The sequence below is a fragment of the Lolium perenne genome, chromosome 5 (genome assembly GCF_019359855.2).
Source record: "Lolium perenne isolate Kyuss_39 chromosome 5, Kyuss_2.0, whole genome shotgun sequence".
Taxonomy (NCBI): Eukaryota; Viridiplantae; Streptophyta; class Magnoliopsida; order Poales; family Poaceae; genus Lolium; species Lolium perenne.
Genome location: NC_067248.2, coordinates 246797332 through 246817652, shown reverse-complemented (window position 1 = coordinate 246817652; position 20321 = coordinate 246797332). Strand labels below are relative to the sequence as shown.

The 20321-nt window shown below is 45.0% G+C and overlaps 3 protein-coding genes across 4 annotated transcripts; 2 read left to right on the top strand and 1 right to left on the bottom strand.

Annotated features, from left to right (window-relative positions):
• The first annotated feature begins 3593 nt into the window (after window positions 1-3593).
• LOC127304259 (uncharacterized) lies at window positions 3594-4151 on the top strand. The gene has a single exon (XM_051334954.1). It carries the CDS (start codon window positions 3594-3596, stop codon window positions 4149-4151), a length of 558 nt encoding a protein of 185 aa, XP_051190914.1.
• A 4219-nt stretch (window positions 4152-8370) lies between these two features.
• On the top strand, window positions 8371-9587 carry LOC127298336 (auxin-responsive protein IAA26-like). The gene is made up of 4 exons (XM_051328223.2): window positions 8371-8697; window positions 8789-8879; window positions 8982-9084; window positions 9191-9587. The coding sequence occupies exons 1-3, from the start codon at window positions 8463-8465 to the stop codon at window positions 9055-9057; spliced, it is 402 nt and encodes a 133-aa protein (XP_051184183.1). The 5' UTR covers window positions 8371-8462; the 3' UTR covers window positions 9058-9084; window positions 9191-9587.
• A 2061-nt stretch (window positions 9588-11648) lies between these two features.
• LOC127302563 (B-box zinc finger protein 18) lies at window positions 11649-16505 on the bottom strand. 2 transcript variants are annotated; one of them, XM_051333033.2, is made up of 5 exons: window positions 16188-16505; window positions 12677-12773; window positions 12478-12593; window positions 12167-12392; window positions 11649-11989 (listed from the first exon to the last, which is right to left on the bottom strand). In XM_051333033.2, the coding sequence occupies exons 1-5, from the start codon at window positions 16278-16280 to the stop codon at window positions 11955-11957; spliced, it is 567 nt and encodes a 188-aa protein (XP_051188993.1). In that variant the 5' UTR covers window positions 16281-16505; the 3' UTR covers window positions 11649-11954. The 2 variants fall into 2 exon arrangements, with proteins under 2 accessions (XP_051188993.1, XP_051188992.1); XM_051333032.2 differs by having other exon boundaries at window positions 12153-12392; window positions 16188-16501.
• Between the last annotated feature and the right edge of the window lie 3816 nt (window positions 16506-20321).

Sequence of the window (20321 nt, the reverse complement as noted above, 5' to 3'; positions counted from 1 at the left end):
TTTTTTGTTGGAATTAGTGCAAACAAAAATAACGACATAGATTGGATACGTAGCACCTGATAATCTTTGTGTCGTGAAAAATTAAAACGGAGATAATTCTCGTGTCCTGGTACTGGTACTGCTTCTTTTTTCTTCTTCAACTTTCTTCATCATGGCTTTATCCCGCAAGTGATGTCCATATAAAAAATCGCTGCCATGGTTGGTATACATGCTGACCTTGCAGGGGACAATTTCACGTGGCCTCCTCTCCTCTTCATAAAACGTAACATGCATGAAGCAGATGTTCCTCGTTGGAACTTGATCCAAGCACTAACAAAAACACATGCCTCCGATTTGGTCTCTGCGCCTTCCACGGACGGGGTTCTTCTAAATCCAATTGCATCGAATAGACTTGTTCCTGAACACGGCCGCGTGCCACTTTGGAAAAAATTTCGTCGACTTGCTGTAGCTGCGATGGTGAAGCTGGAAAAACGCCGATCGCGAGACCTTCCAGAAATCGAAGTAATCCTGTTCCTCGGGAACTGAAGATCGACGAGAAATAAATTTCGGCCGGTCGGCCGATGAAGTAATTGATGATAAACTTGACGGATCCCGCCCGGATGACAAAATCCAGTCGTCGCGATTTCCCACAGACGGCGCCAATTGACGAGGGATCACCTCGGCAATGCCTACGTATTGTAGACTAGGGTTTTCGGGAAGAGCGACGATGGAGATTCCGGGGTCGAGATTAGGCACACGACGTACCCAGCTTCGGGTCCCCTCGGTGGAGGATCCCTACGTGCTGCTAGCAATCCAGTATATGATCATAGATGTGTTTACAGGGTGCCGCCGTAGGCAGAGCTATGTTGTCTATATTCTGTCTATCTGTTTCTCTCTATTTTGGGTGCCCTGGCTAGCTTTATATATGCAACCAGCCTAGGGTTTTACAAGAGTCCTAGTCGACTACTTCTTCGGGTTGCCTTGTTGGGCCTTCTCTCCATATTGGGTCTTCTCCATATTGGGCCGAGCCAGGTATACTAATAATGGGTACCCGAAGGGTATGCCCATGTCACAAGTTCTGCAGGTACTGTAAGAAATCTAATCACAATATTTATGTTTGTTGGAAGTTGCAGAACATCGAGAAAAGAAATGGAAATTACCAGCCGAAAAACAAAACCTAGTGGTGATGGTAAGGCTGCTGTTTTTTGTAACGATAATTCTAATTGTGAATGCCTAGCTGTTTTTGTTGCATGTGTTTTTTGTGATGATGAATGGATACTTAGTATTGCATGTTCGTTTTCATATCTACTGTAACAAAGATTGGTTCAATTCACATGAGTATATAACAACCATTATCATAGTGTTAGCATTATTTCTGTTCAGATCAGGACACATGATGACATGCCATGCATGTTGATTGGGTGAAACACATACCAACCATGGCTAGAAATTTGACCCCCCTCGGTACTCTTGATGTTGATGGGTACAAGTAGGCCGGTGGGTATAGACTTCTAAAGGTATTAGAAGATTCTCTCATTCACATGATAGGTGACATGAATTATGCAAATTATATATTCTTAGAGGTAACACTTTGTCTGGTAATGTTGATGTTGTTATCCCTGATGAACCTAGCTAAACTAATTCATGGCATATGCGTCTTGGACATATCAATGAAAGTGGTATGACAGAATTGTACAAGAGAGACCTGCTAAAGTGCTAGATGGCTGCAATTTAAGTAGGATAATTTTGTAAGCACTGCCTTTTTCTTAAGCGCGAGAGAGTTAAATTTAATGCTTCTATTCATAACACTAGAAGTTTAGATTATGTTTATGCTGGTGTGTGGGATCTTCTGCATCTTTATGGATGTGCCTGGTGGCTAGCTTAATTGACATGCATGCGATGCACGTGCGTACTTGCTGGGCGCTGTCTCCCTGACTGGTCACCGGAGCCCGGCCGGATCAGCTGCGCATTGCATGGTTGCCGGCGGTTTGGCTCGCCGGCTACGTGCTGACTTGAGTTGTAGTGTTGGACTTGAATTTCCCTTGGGCGGGCTCGGATGCTTTAATTGGCAGCACTTGTGCGATTCTAGCTATAGATTCTACTTGCGCGTACAAAGAATATTTAAGATACTTATGGAGTGGAAAGTCAGGGAATAACGAGGTGTGTGTACATGTTGTGGCAGCGTACGTCGTTATCAATCTTAGTTTATGTTGCTCAACATATGTAGAAGTTGCAATGGCTTAATACCGAAGAATCTAGCAACCCATTTTGTGATGCTAGCTAGATTGTGCTTTCGCGTACAAAGACAACACCGTCCGTACCTTTGACGTGCTAACTAGTTCGAGATACCTTGCCGAGGTACGTAAGTACATACGTATGTTGTCATCTTAGGTTTATGCCATCAGAAAAGAAAACCAAAACATGTTTAAAAATTGGCTTAATAAGGTAGAAAAGAAATCGAGTCTCAGTTTTGACCCTATAAAACTACATGCATGGATGATATTGTCTTTTTCACGGGTTACTCGTACTGTATGTCTTTTTTTTTATTGGATCTACAAGAATACAAGTTGTCCTATGAGACGCAACTAGCACATATGGATTCTGGGCACAACTGCTGGAGATGGTTCATGGTTGCATGAGCTATCTAGAAGCAGGGTCGTTGTTGGCTTTCTAGAAGATTACAAGACGCATAATCACTTAGTATTTATGTTTGTTCTGTTGGTTGATCTTTGTGTCAACCATGTTTGACCCTTAAGATGTAGTAATACTCTTAATTCTGAAAAAATACAAAAAATGAAAAAAAAGATCATTGTGTTCACTAATTGATGCAGAGACCGGGGCTATGCTTCCATTTTCGGAAAAAGAGCATGCATCTTGGAGTAACAATAGTTTCATATTGCATCTTTTCACCAAATTTGCATTCAAGTTCTAGAAAATATGACAGTGATCTAGCCATAGGACTAAAATCTAGACCACGATAGAACACTTTTTTGTATTCGTTCCAAAATAGGTTGCGTTGTTATTATTGTTTAAAAAAACAATTTAGCAAAATGATGTATTCTTGAGATTGCCAAAATTTCAAATTAAAACTCGACTTTATAATTTACGCAAAATAGTATGATCATTTGGTATTCGGTACAAATGAGAGAGTGCAACAGGTCAAGTCAGTGATGGAGCTTGCCAAGGATGGCTAGGGGGGGGGGGGTGGCAAAATGTAACTTAGGAGTCCTAGGGGGGCCAAACACACAAAAAAATTATAATCTAACCTCTCCCAGATTTTTTTCCTCAAAGATGTGCCAAATCATGGGGCGGTGCCCCCACCTACGTGGCTCAAGTTATAAGACTTGCACCTAAGGGAGGACAAAAACATTCTACGGTTTGACCAGTTTGAGCTAATTCATTTTTGTACTAATTTGAAAATAATTTGTTATAAGACATGCACCTTATTAGATATATGTGTTCGTGTTGGTTTAGGATAGCTAGATACGTTTTCCCAAACCCTTAAGGGTCAGGCTCATGTACTATATAATCTCATGTAATCAATCAAATCAATACAAGTTATTATTCTCTCCAAATATCATGGTATCAGACGCCTACGTTTTCCGCACCTCGGTATGGCTCCACCACCAAAACCACCGCCGCCGCCCGACTCCCTCTCCACCAAGGCCGAGGCTCGCGTCGCCGGCGCATCACCTTCCTCCTCCTCTACCCAAAGCTCTCTCATCTCCCAACTCTACCCACAACTAGCTTCAATGTCCTTTGCTGATACAATCTCCGACGTTTCTCCATTTATTCCCATCACTTTGGATCTTCCCTCCCATAACTACTACCATTGGCACCACCTCCTCGAAGTTCACCTCGGGCGGTGCAATCTTCTAGACCACGTCGCCCCCGACAGCTATTCTTGCCCTGCCGATCCTCGTTGGGCAAATGACAACCTCGCGATCATCCAATGGATCTACACGCGCATCTCCACCGAGATCTTCAACCTCTTCTTCCGTGACGCCTCCTCCTCCGCCGCGTTATGGTCGTCTCTTCGTCAGCTTTTTCAAGACAATGTCGACGCTCGCGTCAACAACCTCCAACCCGAGCTTTGCAACACCGTTCAGGGTGATTCTTCGGTCGGCGTCTACTATCAGCGGCTCAAGTCCATCGCCGACGAACTTCGCTAGCTCGGTTATCCCGTCAACGATCGACAACTCATCAACATACTCCTCGTCGGGCTCGGTAAACACTTTGACAAGCAGGCCTCCTTCATCCCCATGATGCGGCCCAAACCCACCTTCGCCGAGGTCCGCTACATGCTACAGTGGGCTAATCGTGCACACACGACCAAGGAGACTCGCACTCGCCCCTAGGTTTTTGCCGCCATCTAGCGTCCGTCAACGACTGCTCCTCCTCCGCCAGCACACACCTCCAGGTTGGCCAATGGGACAAAATATCCATCCTAGACAGAACAGGTCACGCCGCTTGCTAGGGCACTGGCCTAGCAAGTCGCGGTGGCCCATTTTCTATCCCGGCGTGATTCAAATAGATCGAATTAAATTGAATGGGTCGCTGTTTTAGATCGCGCTGGTGAAGATTACTTTACTGAAACAGTAGTTTCTTATAAACACACGGCAAGGGTGATGTCCCCCGAGCTGCCCGGCCAGAGCTCGGCACCGGTGATCTGTGGCGCGCGCTACGAGTTGGTGAAACATAGGCGCCACCGCATGGATGGCAGGAGTACAGCTGGGCATGGGCAGCCCGGCCCGGACGACCCGGCCCGAAAATCCCGGGCCGGGCCGGGTCGGGCTTGCACTTCGGGCCGGGTTCGGGCTTGTATTTTGAGCCCAAACGTCGGGCCGGGCCGGGCTCGGGCTTGTAGTTTTCGCACTTTAGGCAGGTTCGGGCCGGGCTTCTCGGGCCGAGCTGGGCTTTTTGTCTGTTCGGGCCGGGTTCGGGCTTAATTTATAGGCCCGACGGTCGGGCCGGTCCGGGCTCGGGCTTGGCATTTTACGTTCGGGCTTTTTCGGGCTTGGCCCGAAGCCCGGCCCGGCCCGAGTTTTGCCCAGGTGTAGGCCGGACGAATGTTTTTCACTGCTGCGCGCGTGTCAGACGGTGCAGTGCTGTCAGTGGGATCCCCATGGGATGTCATTTTGTACTATGTAGTTCAAATTTTGATGTCAAAATTTGTACTAAAAAATTCAAATTATACTACAAGTGGGACAAAAGTGGGATCCCACCTGACACCCTTAATAGAGCCATACTAGTAGGGATGTAAACGGATCGGATTGGATCGGATATTACTCTTACCATATCCTTTACCATATTTTTATAACGGATTCGGATCGGAGCGGATAATGGTCGGATGCGGATTATATCGGATTACGGATATGGAGCGGATTCGGACCGGACTCGGATCGGAAGCGGATTATTAAGAAAATATACATATAAAAAATTGATGTATACTTTTTTATGTAAAATATGTTTGTAATTATATACTATAGCTAAATGTACACACTTGTTCGTACAACAAAGCAAATTGTGTTCTAATAGAATACATATTTTAACCGTTGAACTAACTATATTGTCTAAATATTTAGGGTTGGGCTAGTTTTCTCGGATTATCCTCTTTGTGCACCTCGGATAATCCGTAAAAAATGGCGGATAATCCGTATCCGTCGGATAGTATCAATACCATATCCTCTACCGTATCCGCCGGATATCCGCTTGATCACTATCCGCATCCGTATCCATATCCGGCGGATTCTAAAAATGCATACCATATCCTCAAAAACGGATGCGGATGCGAATTCGGAGCGGAAATTATCCGTACCATTTACATCCCTACATACTAGAGGGCAGAGGTGCTTTGCATCTAATTTACGGCGTGATGGGTAGTTTAATTAGCATGCATGCATGCACGTGCCTACTCGCGGGATACTTGTCCCGTTGTCCCCTCGCCCGTCACCGGAGCCCGGCCGGATCAGCTGCGCATGCATGGTGGCCGGCCGTTCGGCTCGCCGGCTACGTGTGCTGGTTGGAGTTCGAGGGGAGAAGGCTAGAGTGGGAGTGTTCGACTTTAATTTCCCTTTGGCGAAGCAATGGATGGTTTAATTAGCTGCACTTGTGCGATGCTAGATTCGGATTCCATGCTTAGATTTTAATTTGTACTTACACAGTTACACCCAGTTACAATATTCTAAGTATAAGTATTTTTCGTTTAAACACCGCCAGTGCCATACTTAACGTGTTGAATATGTCAAGATGCCTATGAGGAATTTTGGAACACTGAGGTGCGCGCAAGTTGTGGCGGCTAGCTCGTACTCTCTTCGTCCAACAAAGGATGTTTCAAGTTGCAATGGACAAAGTTGAGATACTCTTTATTGTACAGAGGGAGTACGTCGTTTTGTTAATTTAGCTTTGCTCGAGTTGCAATGGACAAGAAAACTTCTGCTAGTAAACATTACGTAGTACTAGATTCCTAGCTAGATTGTGCCTTCGTATACAAAAACTAAATACTATCCGTACCTTTGACGAGCAGGATATATGTAGTTTAAGATACCTTGCGGGAAAATTCGACAACAATAAGATGTGCAAAGTTGTGGCCAAGGTACGTAAGTACTTACGCATGTTGTCTTGTTGTCATCTAAGATAGGTTGTTGAGGTTTACGCCTCCAGACATGCACCTAGACTAGCATGCTTGGGAATTACCTAAATGGGTTCCAAGAGAAAAATGAAGCCCTAGATTCGCGGAGGTTTGTGCTTTAATTAGTTTTCATCATATGAGACTATACGAATGATATGATTTCTAACAAGATCGGATCAGCTCACTTTTTACATATCATTCCTACAACTAAGGTGGCTGACTTCTTTCTAGAAGATTACACGATACATGGGCACTTAAGTCTTTCTGTTTTTCCAATGGTTGATCATTATGTCCACACTGTCCGATCTTTGATACGTTAAAATGTGAATACTAAAACTTTGCAATTAAAATGGATGTGTCCATATATTGATTTAGAGGCCTTACCTATGCTTACCTTTTCGAAAAATGAAATGTATCTAGAAGTGCAATGGTCTCATCTTTTCCAGCAAATTTGCATCCGAGTTATGGTAAATACAATTGCGATTCAGCAACAGGACAAATATCTAGACTACGAGAGAACACTTTTTGGTATCCCTGCTAGCATCGCCGCTAGAAATTTACAATTTAATATTCATCTTGCCAAAACTTCTTATTTTGCCGAAATCATTGGTGAATACCTAGGAATACCCCTAGTATGGCCCAGATCTGTGCCAGACAAGAATGCAACTAGGTTGTGGTGTTACTATTTCAAAAAAAGAATAGAAAAATGAAGTATTCTTGAGGTTGCAATAATTCAAATTGAAACCCAGTTGCATAAATTTCATAACATGGCATGAACAATTGGTAAGTTTTGTACAAATAAGAATGCAACTGCTCAAACTATAAGACTTGCATCGTCTCATATTTTAGTTTTCTAGCTAAGTCTTAGAAAGGGTTCCGGTATAAGTAGATGGAAATGCATTTTGGCTCGTAGGCGTAGATGCAACCATTACCCAAAAATATATATGTATCTATATGTTAAAAGAAATAGGGCTGCGTGCATCGATTGATGCAGAGGCCGGGGTCAGCCCCCATTTCGAAAAAAAATATGTTAAAAGAAATCCAAAAGTATGTATGCGGATTTAAATTCAAACAAATATATCTGCTCACGAAGTTTAACGAAAAATGATATTTTTTACGGCTTCTGCAAAAAGGACAACATGCCACTCAGAGTATCTTTTTTACGTAAAATTTTCAGATGTATATAGGAAAAAGATCGGGTTTTTTTAATTTTTTAATTTGTTTAAACTGTATTTTCTTAAGGAGTGCATCTAGACCTCGAAACACCATGTCCTATAACTGTAATCATAAAATCCAATAGCGAAGTGATCCAGAGCTTCCGCTACGAAAATCCGCTCAAATGTTTGTGCTGAAAGATACAAATCGACTTGTCTTCTGTACACAGTACACTGAAGGCCTGAAGCCAGTCAGAGCTGATTAATAAATATCAGCGGGGAGAGCCACGGAGGCAGCCGACCAGGCCGTCGACGTGGCAAACCTTCGGTCGTGTCCCACGGCGACAGCGGTGGCCAGGGTTCGTTGCCGGGCCGCACCCAAGCCGACCGCCGCTGCCTACGTCCCGCCAGGCTGCGCAGCCCCTGTCCCCGCTCCGCCGCCCCCCACGCCGGATCCTCTCTGCACGCCACACCATATCTCAACGATCGCCTCGCTGGCCGGCACGATGCGATGCCACCCGGCCTCCTTCCACAGAGGATCACACACACGTCGAATTGCGATTGCGCCACGACCGGCCGGTGTATATATACGCCCGCCGGCAGGCCAGAGTTCGCCATTGACAACGACGCCTCCTCCTTCTCTGCCTCTCAAAACCCAGAGCTTCTGAATCTGAACCGATCGATCGTGTAATAATTTGATGGGGAGCTATGGAGATGATGGTGGTGTGGAGCTCACCGAGCTGACGCTGGCGCCGCCGGGTGACAGGGCGCGGAGGGCGCGGCGGGCGAGGAAGAACGGCGGCGGCGAGCCGGCGTTCGTGAAGGTGAGCATGGACGGCACGCCGTACCTGCGCAAGGTGGACGTGGCGTCGTACGGGGACTACCTCGAGCTTCTCCAGGAGCTCAACGCCATGTTCTTCTGCTGCTCCATCGGTAAGCCAGCATCAGCATCTGACACGCACGGGCAATGTCCTGACGGTGCAAAGATTTGTTCACTGACGCGCGTGAATGCATGTATGTGCAGGGCTGATGGACGGGTACGGCGTGTGGGAGCACGCCGTGGTGTATGAGGACGGCGACGGCGACTGGATGCTCGTCGGCGACGTGCCATGGGAGTAAGCAAGCAGCCTCTTCTTGTTCAGATTGGTAGTTACTGCTCGTGAGCAATGCCAATGTTAATCTGTTCTCAAGCTGATCCCCGCTCTGTGGATCTGCAGGATGTTCGTGTGCTCGTGCAAGAGGATGAGGGTGATGCGGGCGTGCGAGGCCAGAGGGCTGAGCTCCAACCTGTGACGCGGCACGCAGAGCTAGTAGCCGCCGGTGAGCATCCGCCATCAGCTCCATCGAATTACAAACATTAATGTGCTTGGTTGGAGTTTGTTTGATCTGACACGAAACTGACTGTAATCTGTTTCCGATTTTTCAGACTTTGAGTACATGTAGATATGATCTGAGACAGACTTCGCATGTCGCTTGAGCGGGTGACAGCCCTGCTGAAGGAGGAAGATGACGACATTCTGACCGATGCCATGCAAATACGATCGCGTACGGTTTGAAGATCGACGGCATGACATTAGCTGGGAATAAAATGCTGGTTGACTTCGATAAAAATATATGATCGATATGATCCTCCTCTTGTTGTTGCTTCTCACATGAGGCTGATGATACGGTCTGACTTTGCGAGAATCCCATATTTTAGTTGTAGCAGTAGCTCCAATGCCTCATCCTTACCTTCCTTCCAACTAGTTGCTTCGGCTGTATGTCACATGTACATGGATCAAGAGTTGCTGTACCTCCCAATTTTTGCTGAAATACGCTTAAGTTGCCTCAAATTTCCAAGATATTTTTTCTTCACTTTTTGGGTATACTATCGTTTTTCCTTTCCAAGTCCGACTTGGAAGATCTTGAATTGAGCTGAGGAACTTTGATGTGTGCTTGTATTCATTGTGGTGCATTGAGGGTTGCGCCACGCATTTTCAGTTTCAGCTGCAGCATTTCAGCACATATGTGCAACATAGTGTATAAAATACAAATACAATGATATAACTAAAATTTAAACGTTTTAAACATCACACATCCCAATAATAGTCCAAATTATATCAATAGTTTAAATCCAAATAATTAAACAACTAACAAATGGTTTGGGATATAAATAATGGTTCAGATCACACATGAATGAATATAAAATAAAATAAATAGAAGTGACACAATATTGATCATGCCTCTGCCAATGGTGTTGAATGAGATCAAGCTGAACCTGATCGTGGGTGCCGAAGTTCTCAATGTCATCCCATGTCTCAAGAAATGCTTGGATTGATCTGGATTTCTTGCTGGTTTCAAACGGGTACAAACATTGTCAAAGAAGAACTCCAAATCAAAACATGTCTCATCCTCGATGATCATATTGTGAAGAATCACAAAAGTCGGCATGACACCATTGAGAGTTTGTTTGTCCCAAAGCCAAGGAATGCAAAGCCGGCCGACTTTGGATCTCGGACGCCGCTTCTTCCACTGATCCTCGAGCTCCATCGCCAGCACCACCATTTGCTTGACATCGTCTTCAAGAAAATCTTCCAAAATACGAGTCTTCCGAGGATGACAAGTCTTCGAAATAAAAATTGGACGCACAGACTCAAGCTCATCTACATACCCACGACATCAACCGCAATACTACTAGCCATCTACGGGATCTACAAGTCAAATGCAAAAAATGAACCAAAAATCACCTTTCTTGCGGAGCAGTTTCTACCGGCCGGAATCGAGATAAGGATCTTGGACATGGCTAAGATCCAAGGCGGTACGCGGCGACGACGGAGGATCTTGGGGCGGGTGGGGCTGAAATGTCCATTGGCACACTAAAATTTCCCTTGCGCCAACGCCCGAGTCAGGGTAGAGGGCATCCTCGGTTCGGTTGTGGAATCTTCCTATCTGCGGGTTGGGAGTCTGAGTTAAAAATTAAAGACCGGTGACTTTTTTACCGAAAGCCGTAAACGAGCGGTTATTTTAAGCATTTTGCGGACATAAGGGGTTTGCTAGAGTTGCTCTAAGCTGAGTCGCGTAATGTTACTGCCAGGCACCAGCCTATACCAGATCACCTGCCGGAACAACGTGTGGCAAAGATCTCTCTTTTTTTTGAACGGGGTGTGGCAAAGATCTCGTTTGCAGGTATGCATGTAGCTAGCTAGGCAGAGTTGCCAGCATAATATTCAACTAAAGAGATAGGAATAAATCTTGGTTCAAGATGCTTACGGTAGAGATGCAAATGCCACAGCCTAGCAATGGAGCAAGTGGCCATGTAGGCAGTAGGCCGGATGAAGGATTATGCGAGTTGCCAGATGCATTGGATTAGTTGAAACTATCAGACTCTGGAAACTTCTTCAACAGGCATTGTCTCGCTGCAAACTTCGGCGTTGGTTTGCTTTCAAAGAAAAAACTATTTGATAAAATATCCAAACAATGGTATTGCAGAAACTGGAAAGTTCTACAGCAGGCATTGTGTCACTGCAAACTCTGCCGTCGGTTCCCTGCCACAAAAAATAACTTTGTATTGGACAATATTTGAAATTTGGAACTATGTTATTGGAAGAACATCTTACTGCCAAGAAGAGAGCCAAACTTTAGCCACCAAGCGTGTTCAAAATTCACTCTGCATTAGCAAATGCAAAATTTTGTACTAGCAAACTAAACGGCTCCAGAGTATCGAGGCATTATCAAATGTCGCCCTATATGTTTTGGCAGCAAACGAAAAAGGGCACAGCATCCTTTAGTACCTTGGCCCATTTCAGTCAGAGGATGTGCAAGAGCATAACCTTAAAACCAGCAACATTCTTTTTTTAAGACAAGTTCTTGCAGCATCTTAATTCTGAAATCCACCAGTGGTCAAGTTTGCAAAATGAGAGATCTATTATTTCTTTGTACAGTTCCTGACAACAGAAATCCGCAACATAGCGTCTAGTGCATGCCATGCCGAATCCATATACAGTCGTTAGCTTCAGCTCTATGAGAAAATAACACAAATTCTAAGGACCCTGCAATACATTCAGCCCGGCCACTAAGGCTAAAGCTAATTCAAGCTCCCGGTGCGGAAGAAATGTTTACAACAACAACCGAAGGAATTTACATTCCAATACTCAGATGTTCACTTGTCGGTGGCTCGTTCGAAATTGCACGTTGGCACCACTCCTGATGAGTCATGGTTGTTGAGACAAAGATCCGCTCCCTGGGTCTGGATTGTCATCAGGAAGAGTAATAGAGACAAGAGAGGTAACTGTAAGTGCTTAGGAAAGAACACATGAGATAAGTCACTTCCTCCGAATATAAGATGAGTAATAACATCTTATATTATGGGATGGCGAGAGTATTTATGTTATGGTAAAATTAGGACAGACCTGAGAGCTCGAACCTTGGCCATGTATACGGGCTGGTCTCATATTGAGATCAAACATTTTGGAATCAATGTTGCCCTGGCCATTGCAATTGCCATCTGAGGCCGGATCATCAGAGGCATTGTGATTGTTCACCATTTGCTCCTTTGCTACTAAATGAGCCTTATTTTGGTCCCTCGGGTTTTCAGTGTCCATCTGTTGCATAGCTACGTCATCCATATGCCCTGGTTTATCTCCTGGAAACTAATCAAAATTTCAAACTTCAAGTAATAGTATAAAGTAGTGTGTGCAATTGCAGCCCTTAGTTGATTAATAATTAAAATCATACTTCAACCCGTTGTCTTAGGAGCAAATATCTTCCATGGGTTCGTTTCCCACCAACATGAACAGCCATATCACAGCTTAAGCAAAGTGATGTGCCATCTATGTCGCAATAGAAGAAAGCTACATTGACAAGTTAAAAATAGATGAAATCAAACTTTAATAGATAAATGCTAAAAGAACTGTTTGTAGGTCGAAATGCATACCAGAAGAATTTTCACATATATCACAGCGTACTAACTTATTAGGGTCTGCAAGCCCAACCCTTACATGCCGACTAGCAAGTTTGTTACACATATGTACCTGCAGTACAACATCCACATTGATGTCAGAAACAGCACCATGAAGATTATGAATTGACAATGAAGTTGTAATGATTTGAAGTGATGATAACAGGAATAGACATCAATGCTAATGGTACTGCATGACGGATTTGCACACACATTAGAGGAGAGCTACTTTTGACAACAGGATGGGTATATGTTATATAAGAGCAGAACAGAACCATAACTGATAATTTGAATTTACAAATAAAGAACACAATTATTTGCTCCAGCTTGACCAAAAAAGTCTACATAATAAACTTTTGAACACCAGTGCTTGTTACAATTGTAAACCAACATAAGTAACAGGATATAAGTAACATATTTTTCTTATGAAATATAACAGTATATAGCCTCCCACTTTCCTATATGGAACTGGGGACTACCATGAAACTGTTTATATATATTGCTTCGAAGATGGTATTTTCACCTTTATATGAATTTCACATATGTTAACAACATAAGTGGTCCTTGGCTAAAGGTGCATATTTCACCACATTACACAATGTCAGAACACATATTTGCAGCTCTGCAGAAGGCCCAGTAGAAGACACTGTTTTGGTAACAAAACAAACCACTCAGAAAACATCTGCTCTAGCATGCAACATGCCAGCGACATCCCAGCAGTTCGGACACTCTAGTTGGTTGCAGAAATTGCTAGGTGAAGGGATCACTTGTGGCTCTAGAGAAAGCATTACAATTCGCATTTCCAAGTGGTACACTTGCTGATTAGCGTTGCCCCAAGGCCTGGCCAATACTAAAGTTCTAATCATGTACATGTGCTTTGACAAGACAAAAAAAAATCATAAACGATTACAATTTATCATCGACTAGAAACAGAATGTTGATCCTAACATGCTGTGGCAAAGACTGTAGCTAATGTGAAGCCCTTCTTTAAGTTTATAAGAACATCTGGTTTATTATGTTGGGCAATCAGCATGCATGAGTTCTGTAGCAGATGTAATGTTGACAAGACATGTATTACAGAGCATCAAAAGAAAGAGAAGTGATCATACATTGGTTGAAAGAAGATCATAGGACCCATAAAAGACTGTCATTTGAATATTCTTGAAAGAGGAATTTGACAACTCACAACAAAGCACACCAATAGCACAGAACAAACAGATCAAGTAATTAATGGGTAAATCGAGATACTGTGCAAATGTAAGAACAGTTGTTCAAAGAACTATTGTTTAGCAATTGTGTTTGATAATATATCAAACAAAACTGTATGAAAACTGATAAAAAACTACTTAATTGGTCACATGAGGACACCCGGACCTCAGCCCACTCACATACAACAGTCGGCAACATATGACATAGCATCACACCAGCATCCATCTCGGTAAATTTAAATTGGTTAAAACAAAACCATTTCATTCCCGGTTGGGATGCTCACCTAAAAGACAATGTGTATACTTATGATTTAGAATAGCATGATACTAATTATGTAGCTTGTCAGGGAAAAAAACAAGGTCGCAGCATACATCATAAGGTATAAAGTATAGGGGATATCGTTGCATTTTTGCATGACCATTTTGAGCCGATAAAGAATGAGAAAGTGCGACGCTCATATTTCTAGGTTGACTATTCAGGAACTTGACTACAAGTAATCTATAATCTTTGCCCGGATCAAAAATTAATCTATCCGCTTAACATTTTGAGTATAAGAACCTGATTTGAAATATGAGAAACAAAGTTGCGTAAACAAAATCATCCTCACTTTGCCCCACCGTATAAGAACCTGGTTTGATTCAACGAGAAAGGAAAGAAATTAGATTTCTTTTGGGTTTCATTCAATGAGGAAGGAAAGAAATGGAACGTGGGTATTCCACTCTGCACTAGCACCGTCCTTCCTACCTACCTATAAGAACCTATACGCTTAACTTTTCGAGTATAAGAGCCTGATTTCAAATATGAGAAACTAAATTGAGTAAACAAATCACCCACACTTTGCCCACCGTATGAGAATTTTGAAGTTTCACAGAGTCAACTGAGCCATAATCTTTACAGAATCATGAACATGTAAACTATTTGGGTGTGAGCCCATGGTAACTAGCAGGCTCGAACTATGTTGATGCTCCCTACTGAATCTTCTCAAGTACCACTACTCACACACAGCCATCTTGTTTTCCATTCGAAATTATGGAGGAGTGCGAACGTTACAGCTTTAGTCCGGCGGCGCGACTAATTGCCAGCCGCCCGATCTCGGACCATGCGTGCGGGATGGCAGTAGCCAAGCAATCGCACTGACAGGTGGCAACTCATAATTGGGTCGGGCCATATCCAGTGGCGTGCGATTAGGGTCCTTTTGGGTTTGATTCAACGAGAAAGGAAAGAAATTAGATTTCTTTTGGATTTCATTCAATGAGGTAGGAAAGAAATGGAACGTGGAATTTCCACTCTGCACTAGCACCATCCTTCCTACCTACCTATAAGAACCTATACGCTTAACTTTTCGAGTATAAGAGCCTGATTTCAAATATGAGAAACAAAATTGAGTAAACAAATCACCCACACTTTGCCCACCGTATGAGAATTTTGAAGTTTCACAGAGTCAACTGAGCCATAATCTTTACAGAATCATGAACATGTCAACTATTTGGGTGTGAGCCCATGGTAACTAGCAGGCTCGAACTATGTTGATGCTCCCTACTGAATCTTCTCAAGTACCACTACTCACACACAGCCATCTTGTTTTCCATTCGAAATTATGGAGGAGTGCGAACGTTACAGCTTTAGTCCGGCGGCGCGACTAATTGTCAGCCGCTCGATCTCGGAACATGTGTGCGGGATGGCAGTAGCCAAGCAATCGCGGTAACAGGTGGCAACTCGCAGTTGGTTCGGGCCATATCCAGTGGCGCGCAATTAGGGTCCTCTTGGGTTCCATTCAACGAGAAAGGAAAGAAATTAGATTTCTTTTGGGTTTGATTCACCGAGAAAGGAAAGAAATGGAAGGTGAGCATTCCACTCTGCACTAGCACCATCCTTCCTGCCTACTTGGAGCTAGCCTGCGAGCCGTCGTACCGCCAGCTCTCCCGACATCAAGTTGTAGTACGCCACACGCACGCACCTCCGGAGGAGGAATAGTTGCTTGCTACGAATGCACACCAGAGCCACGTTACTAGAACACCATAATTTCCCTCGGTCTGCGCTGGCTGGACACATCTAGGACTAGCATGAAGTACACCACCGGAGAGGTGAGAGGTCGGGAGATAGCTCTCAGATCCGCCATGCGAACGCAAACGTAAGTCGATCGATCTGGCCGATCGCGGTTCCTTATAGATCTACCTAGCCACCGGGGGTGGGTCTTGCTACGACTGAGGGGGCGCGTAGTTCGACTCGAGGGGTAGTGGGAGTAGGGCATGATGAGGGGAGAGTCAGAGAGACGCACCTTCTCGTCGCAGGGGCGGCAGAGCGCGGCCTCGTCGGCCGCGCAGAAGAGCACCGCCACCGCGCTCTCGCAGACATCGCAGATCGTCCTCATCCCGTCGTCACCCGCGCGGTCATCGTCCGCCCTCCATCCCGGCTCCCCTAATCAAGGACACGCCTCGCCTCCGCGCACGCTACGGCCTCCTCCGCCCTCGGATCTCCCCGCGCTCTGCTGCGACAGGTCGGCGACGGCGACGGCGACGGCGGCGGCAGGAGCGGGAGGAGCAGCGGGCTATGAAGAGGAGGAGCGATGTGATGTGGCAGCGACTGGAGCCGGCGAGGTGGAGGGCTCTGGAGAGCAGCGCGAGACTGGTGGTGCGGAAGCCGCCGCGAGATCGGCGGTGGGGCCCGGCAGCATCCCTGGACCCGGTTCACAGACCTGCTAACTGCACTGCAGGTGGGTTCCACTGATCTCTTCGTGGCGTGCCGACTACCGGTTCATGGACCGCGCTCACGGCGCTGTAAAGCGGAGGAAGGTGCGAGACTTTCGCTACCGGCAGGTGGCGGACCCGTGCGGCTGACAGTGGGGCAACAGGTGTGATCCGGTGGGTCTGCGGCCGGGCTGGGCCTGGTGGATGGTGACTGGGTTTTTGGATGTTGGGGATTTGATCTATGGGAGGTGGGCCCGCGGGAGGGCTCGGCCACAAGGTAGAAAAGGGCCGTGACCGTGTGTGTGGCTCGGAATGAACTGGTACCTCCTTGTGCCCAATGTCCGATGGCGATGGGTGCAGCGCTGTCGTCGACAAAGGAAGGACATATTTGGCACTCTCCCATGTCTAATTCAGGATTACCTCAAAAAACTTACTACATATGCTAAAAATGCTAGAACATATAAAAGGTTTTGTGTATGCTGCAACCCAAGCATATAAGAGCATCTCTACCGGCCTGCCAAACTATGTCCACCGACACCGCCGGATTGATCGTTTTGAGGGGCCAGCATCTGCGGCCATCCTTTTGGGAGCACACATTGGCACCCCAATAAGTCCGGTACAAGTGGCTATTTAATCGACTTATTTAAATTGAAATACACATGGCTTACATGGCACAAATTTTAAACATGGAAAGGCCCACAGTCAGGACATCAAATTGTGTAAATAGTTCCAAAGCCATCAAGTTTCGACACACCCAGAAAAGGCCATCTATAGCCGGCAATCACACTGCGTCCATGGAGATCAAATGGACATAGAAACCTCCATGAATGCCGGCGACGAATCCTCGGGGACCGACGGCGTTGACTCCTTCGTGACGGGACCTTGTAAAAAAGATTGCAAATACCATGATTGGCGGGAAAACTAAGGGAACATCTAGTCTATTAATCCTAAACATCCTCTAGCATTTATAAGAGGGAGGATCGAGCTATCTTGGTGTTTCTTGGTCCATACACATGGTCTACGATGAGATGGAGGATTGGTCCAATGAGGAATGGTGATCTCTAGCCTTAGCGGGCGGAATTTTATTTCATGGGCATCTTGTAATTTGGATCCTCTAGACTTCATGCTTTGACTTTTACCTTCGTCTTTTAAAAAAAATGTGGTAGGGGAAGCTCCTAGAAATATGCTTCTATGAGCAACCAAATTTGGGTGGCTGGGTTGTTCGTTCAATTCCCTATCCAAATAAGTTAGCCTCACTTTTTCCTTGGCTTTGACCTTATACCTAATTTATCATCTTCCACTCCATGACATGCCCACTAGAGAATATATGGACCCACTTTAAAAGATAATTCCTTCCTTATACCATGTTTCTACATTTTGAGACCTCGACTACTACACGGTAGCCATGACCTGGTGTTTTCAAACGCATAGGCACAAATGTAAGCGCCACGCTCGCGCTGGCCCGGTGAAACCCCACCATGGATAAGTGTGTCGGGGAAAGTGCAAACCATACGCTTTTTTCCACACGGCACCCGGAATTCACCGTGCGCTCTCCTATCACGGATCCATCGCAAAACGCCTTTATACATTAGCATACGGCGCATCATTAAGAACCATGTAAAGCTAAGGTGTGGCACATTATTTTTTCCATGTTTCATGCATGTACTATTGATGGTTGTGAAAAACAACCACCTTTATCCATTTTCAAATCTGGTATTAGTCAAGTAATTATTAAAATATCTCTCTCAACTTGTCACTAATGACTAATTATTGTAAATGTAAAAATTCTTTCTTTTATTTCTCTGTGTGCAGATATGGACATTTCCTAGATAATTAAGGGAAATTAATGAAGATTTGCAAGTTGCCTATTTTACCAATTTAAAGAGGTCACGAAGAGAAGCATCAGAGAGTTTGGCGAGCATTGGTACGGCCGCAGCCCACCCGTATGACGCGCTCATACCATGTGCCACTGCCTACCCCCATCAAGCGAAACAACTTTCGTCAAGAGCCTCTATATATTGGACAATACAGCCGCTGCAAAACAGAGATTCGCACAGAAAACAGAGACCATAAGAGAGATAACGAAGCCACCCAATATCAGTTTCACAAAATCACATATGAGGAGAGGGGAACTGGTGCTCCACCATCATCTGCATCTCCCCCTCTCCATAGCCATACATTCTACTTATACTCTTGATCTCATCACAGTTGGTGGCATTGTAAGACTATTTAGTATTAATCTTAAAATTTTCTATACAATATTTATGATTGTTGATCTTATCATGGGCTGAGGGTTCAGGCCTAGCCTCGTAGCATCATGTGCATCTAACTTTACATGGGTGTTGTGCTTTAATTACATTTAATATTTGTATGATTGTATCTCTATCTCCTACCTCAATCTAGGACTTGTCAGGTACCCAAGACCCCCGATGATTGATAAAGGTAATGAGCTGAGATTAGTGGTAATCTCTGCTACTTCTTGTGAAACCCACTGACAGTAGGGGGAGTATGGTGGTAGTTTGAGATCCATTAAGGAATAATGGTGATTTCATTAATCTTAATGCTTTGGTGTGTGCTTAGCACTTAATAATCCTTGGTAACCAGCGCGACTGGAGTGATGGGTTTGGACAATAGTCTATAGATAACCAGCGTGACTGGTGAAAGGATCGTATGCCGCACCTAGAGGGGGTGAATAGGTGCTAACCAATTTTTAGTTCTTTTTCAATTTAGGCTTGACACAAAGGTAAATTCTCTAGATATGCAACTAAGTGAATTTACCTATATGACAAGATAAGCAACTAAGCAAGATATAGCTACACAATATAAGAGATAGAATAGGATAGAGGTAACCGAGAGTGGAGCACGCGATGACACGGAGATGATTCCTGTAGTTCCCTTCCTTTGCAAGAAGGTACGTCAACGTTTGGAGGAGTGTGGTTGCTACGAAAGCCAAACCAACAGCCACGAAGGCTTCACTCAGATCTCCTGTGAGCAATGCCACGAAGGCCTAGCCCACTTCCACTAAGGGATTTCCTCGAGGCGGAAACCGGGCCTTTACAAGGTTCTTGGGGCACACATTCACAACCGAATTGGAGGCTCCCAAATCTGTTACAACACAACAATCAACAACAATACATCAACACAAATCAACTAGGGAACCAAATAGGAACACTAGCATGAGATCCCTCAAACAAATGAGGGGGAAATGAAAAACGCTTCGGTGAGGATGTAGATCGGTGTCTTCTCCTTCGAATCTCCAAAGATCAAGAGCTTTGGTTGGGGGAGGAAGGAGATCTTGTAAATCTTGTGTTCTTGAGGTGGCTCTAATGGTGGTGAAGCTTGGCAGATTTTTCTTGCAATGATTGAGCAAAGGAGGAAGGAAGAAGAAGAGGGGTATAAATACCCCTCCCCAAAATCCAGCCGTTGGGGCTTCCGGGGGGCGGATATTCCGGCCTAAGTAAGGGCCGGATAATCCGCCCCCCCCCCCCCCCGGATAATCCGGCCTCAGGTACAAAACCGGGAGAATGTCCGGCCAAATATCCGGCCTCACACCAGACTTGCTTTTCTTCAGATCCTTAGCCATTTTCGAGGGGGCCGGATATTTCCGAAATGTCCGGCCCGGATAATCCTGCCTTGGGACAATATCCGGGCAAATGTCCGGCCCCTATACTGAGCCGCAAAACCTCAAGTCCTTAGCCGAAAAACTGGGGGCTGGATATTTTGGA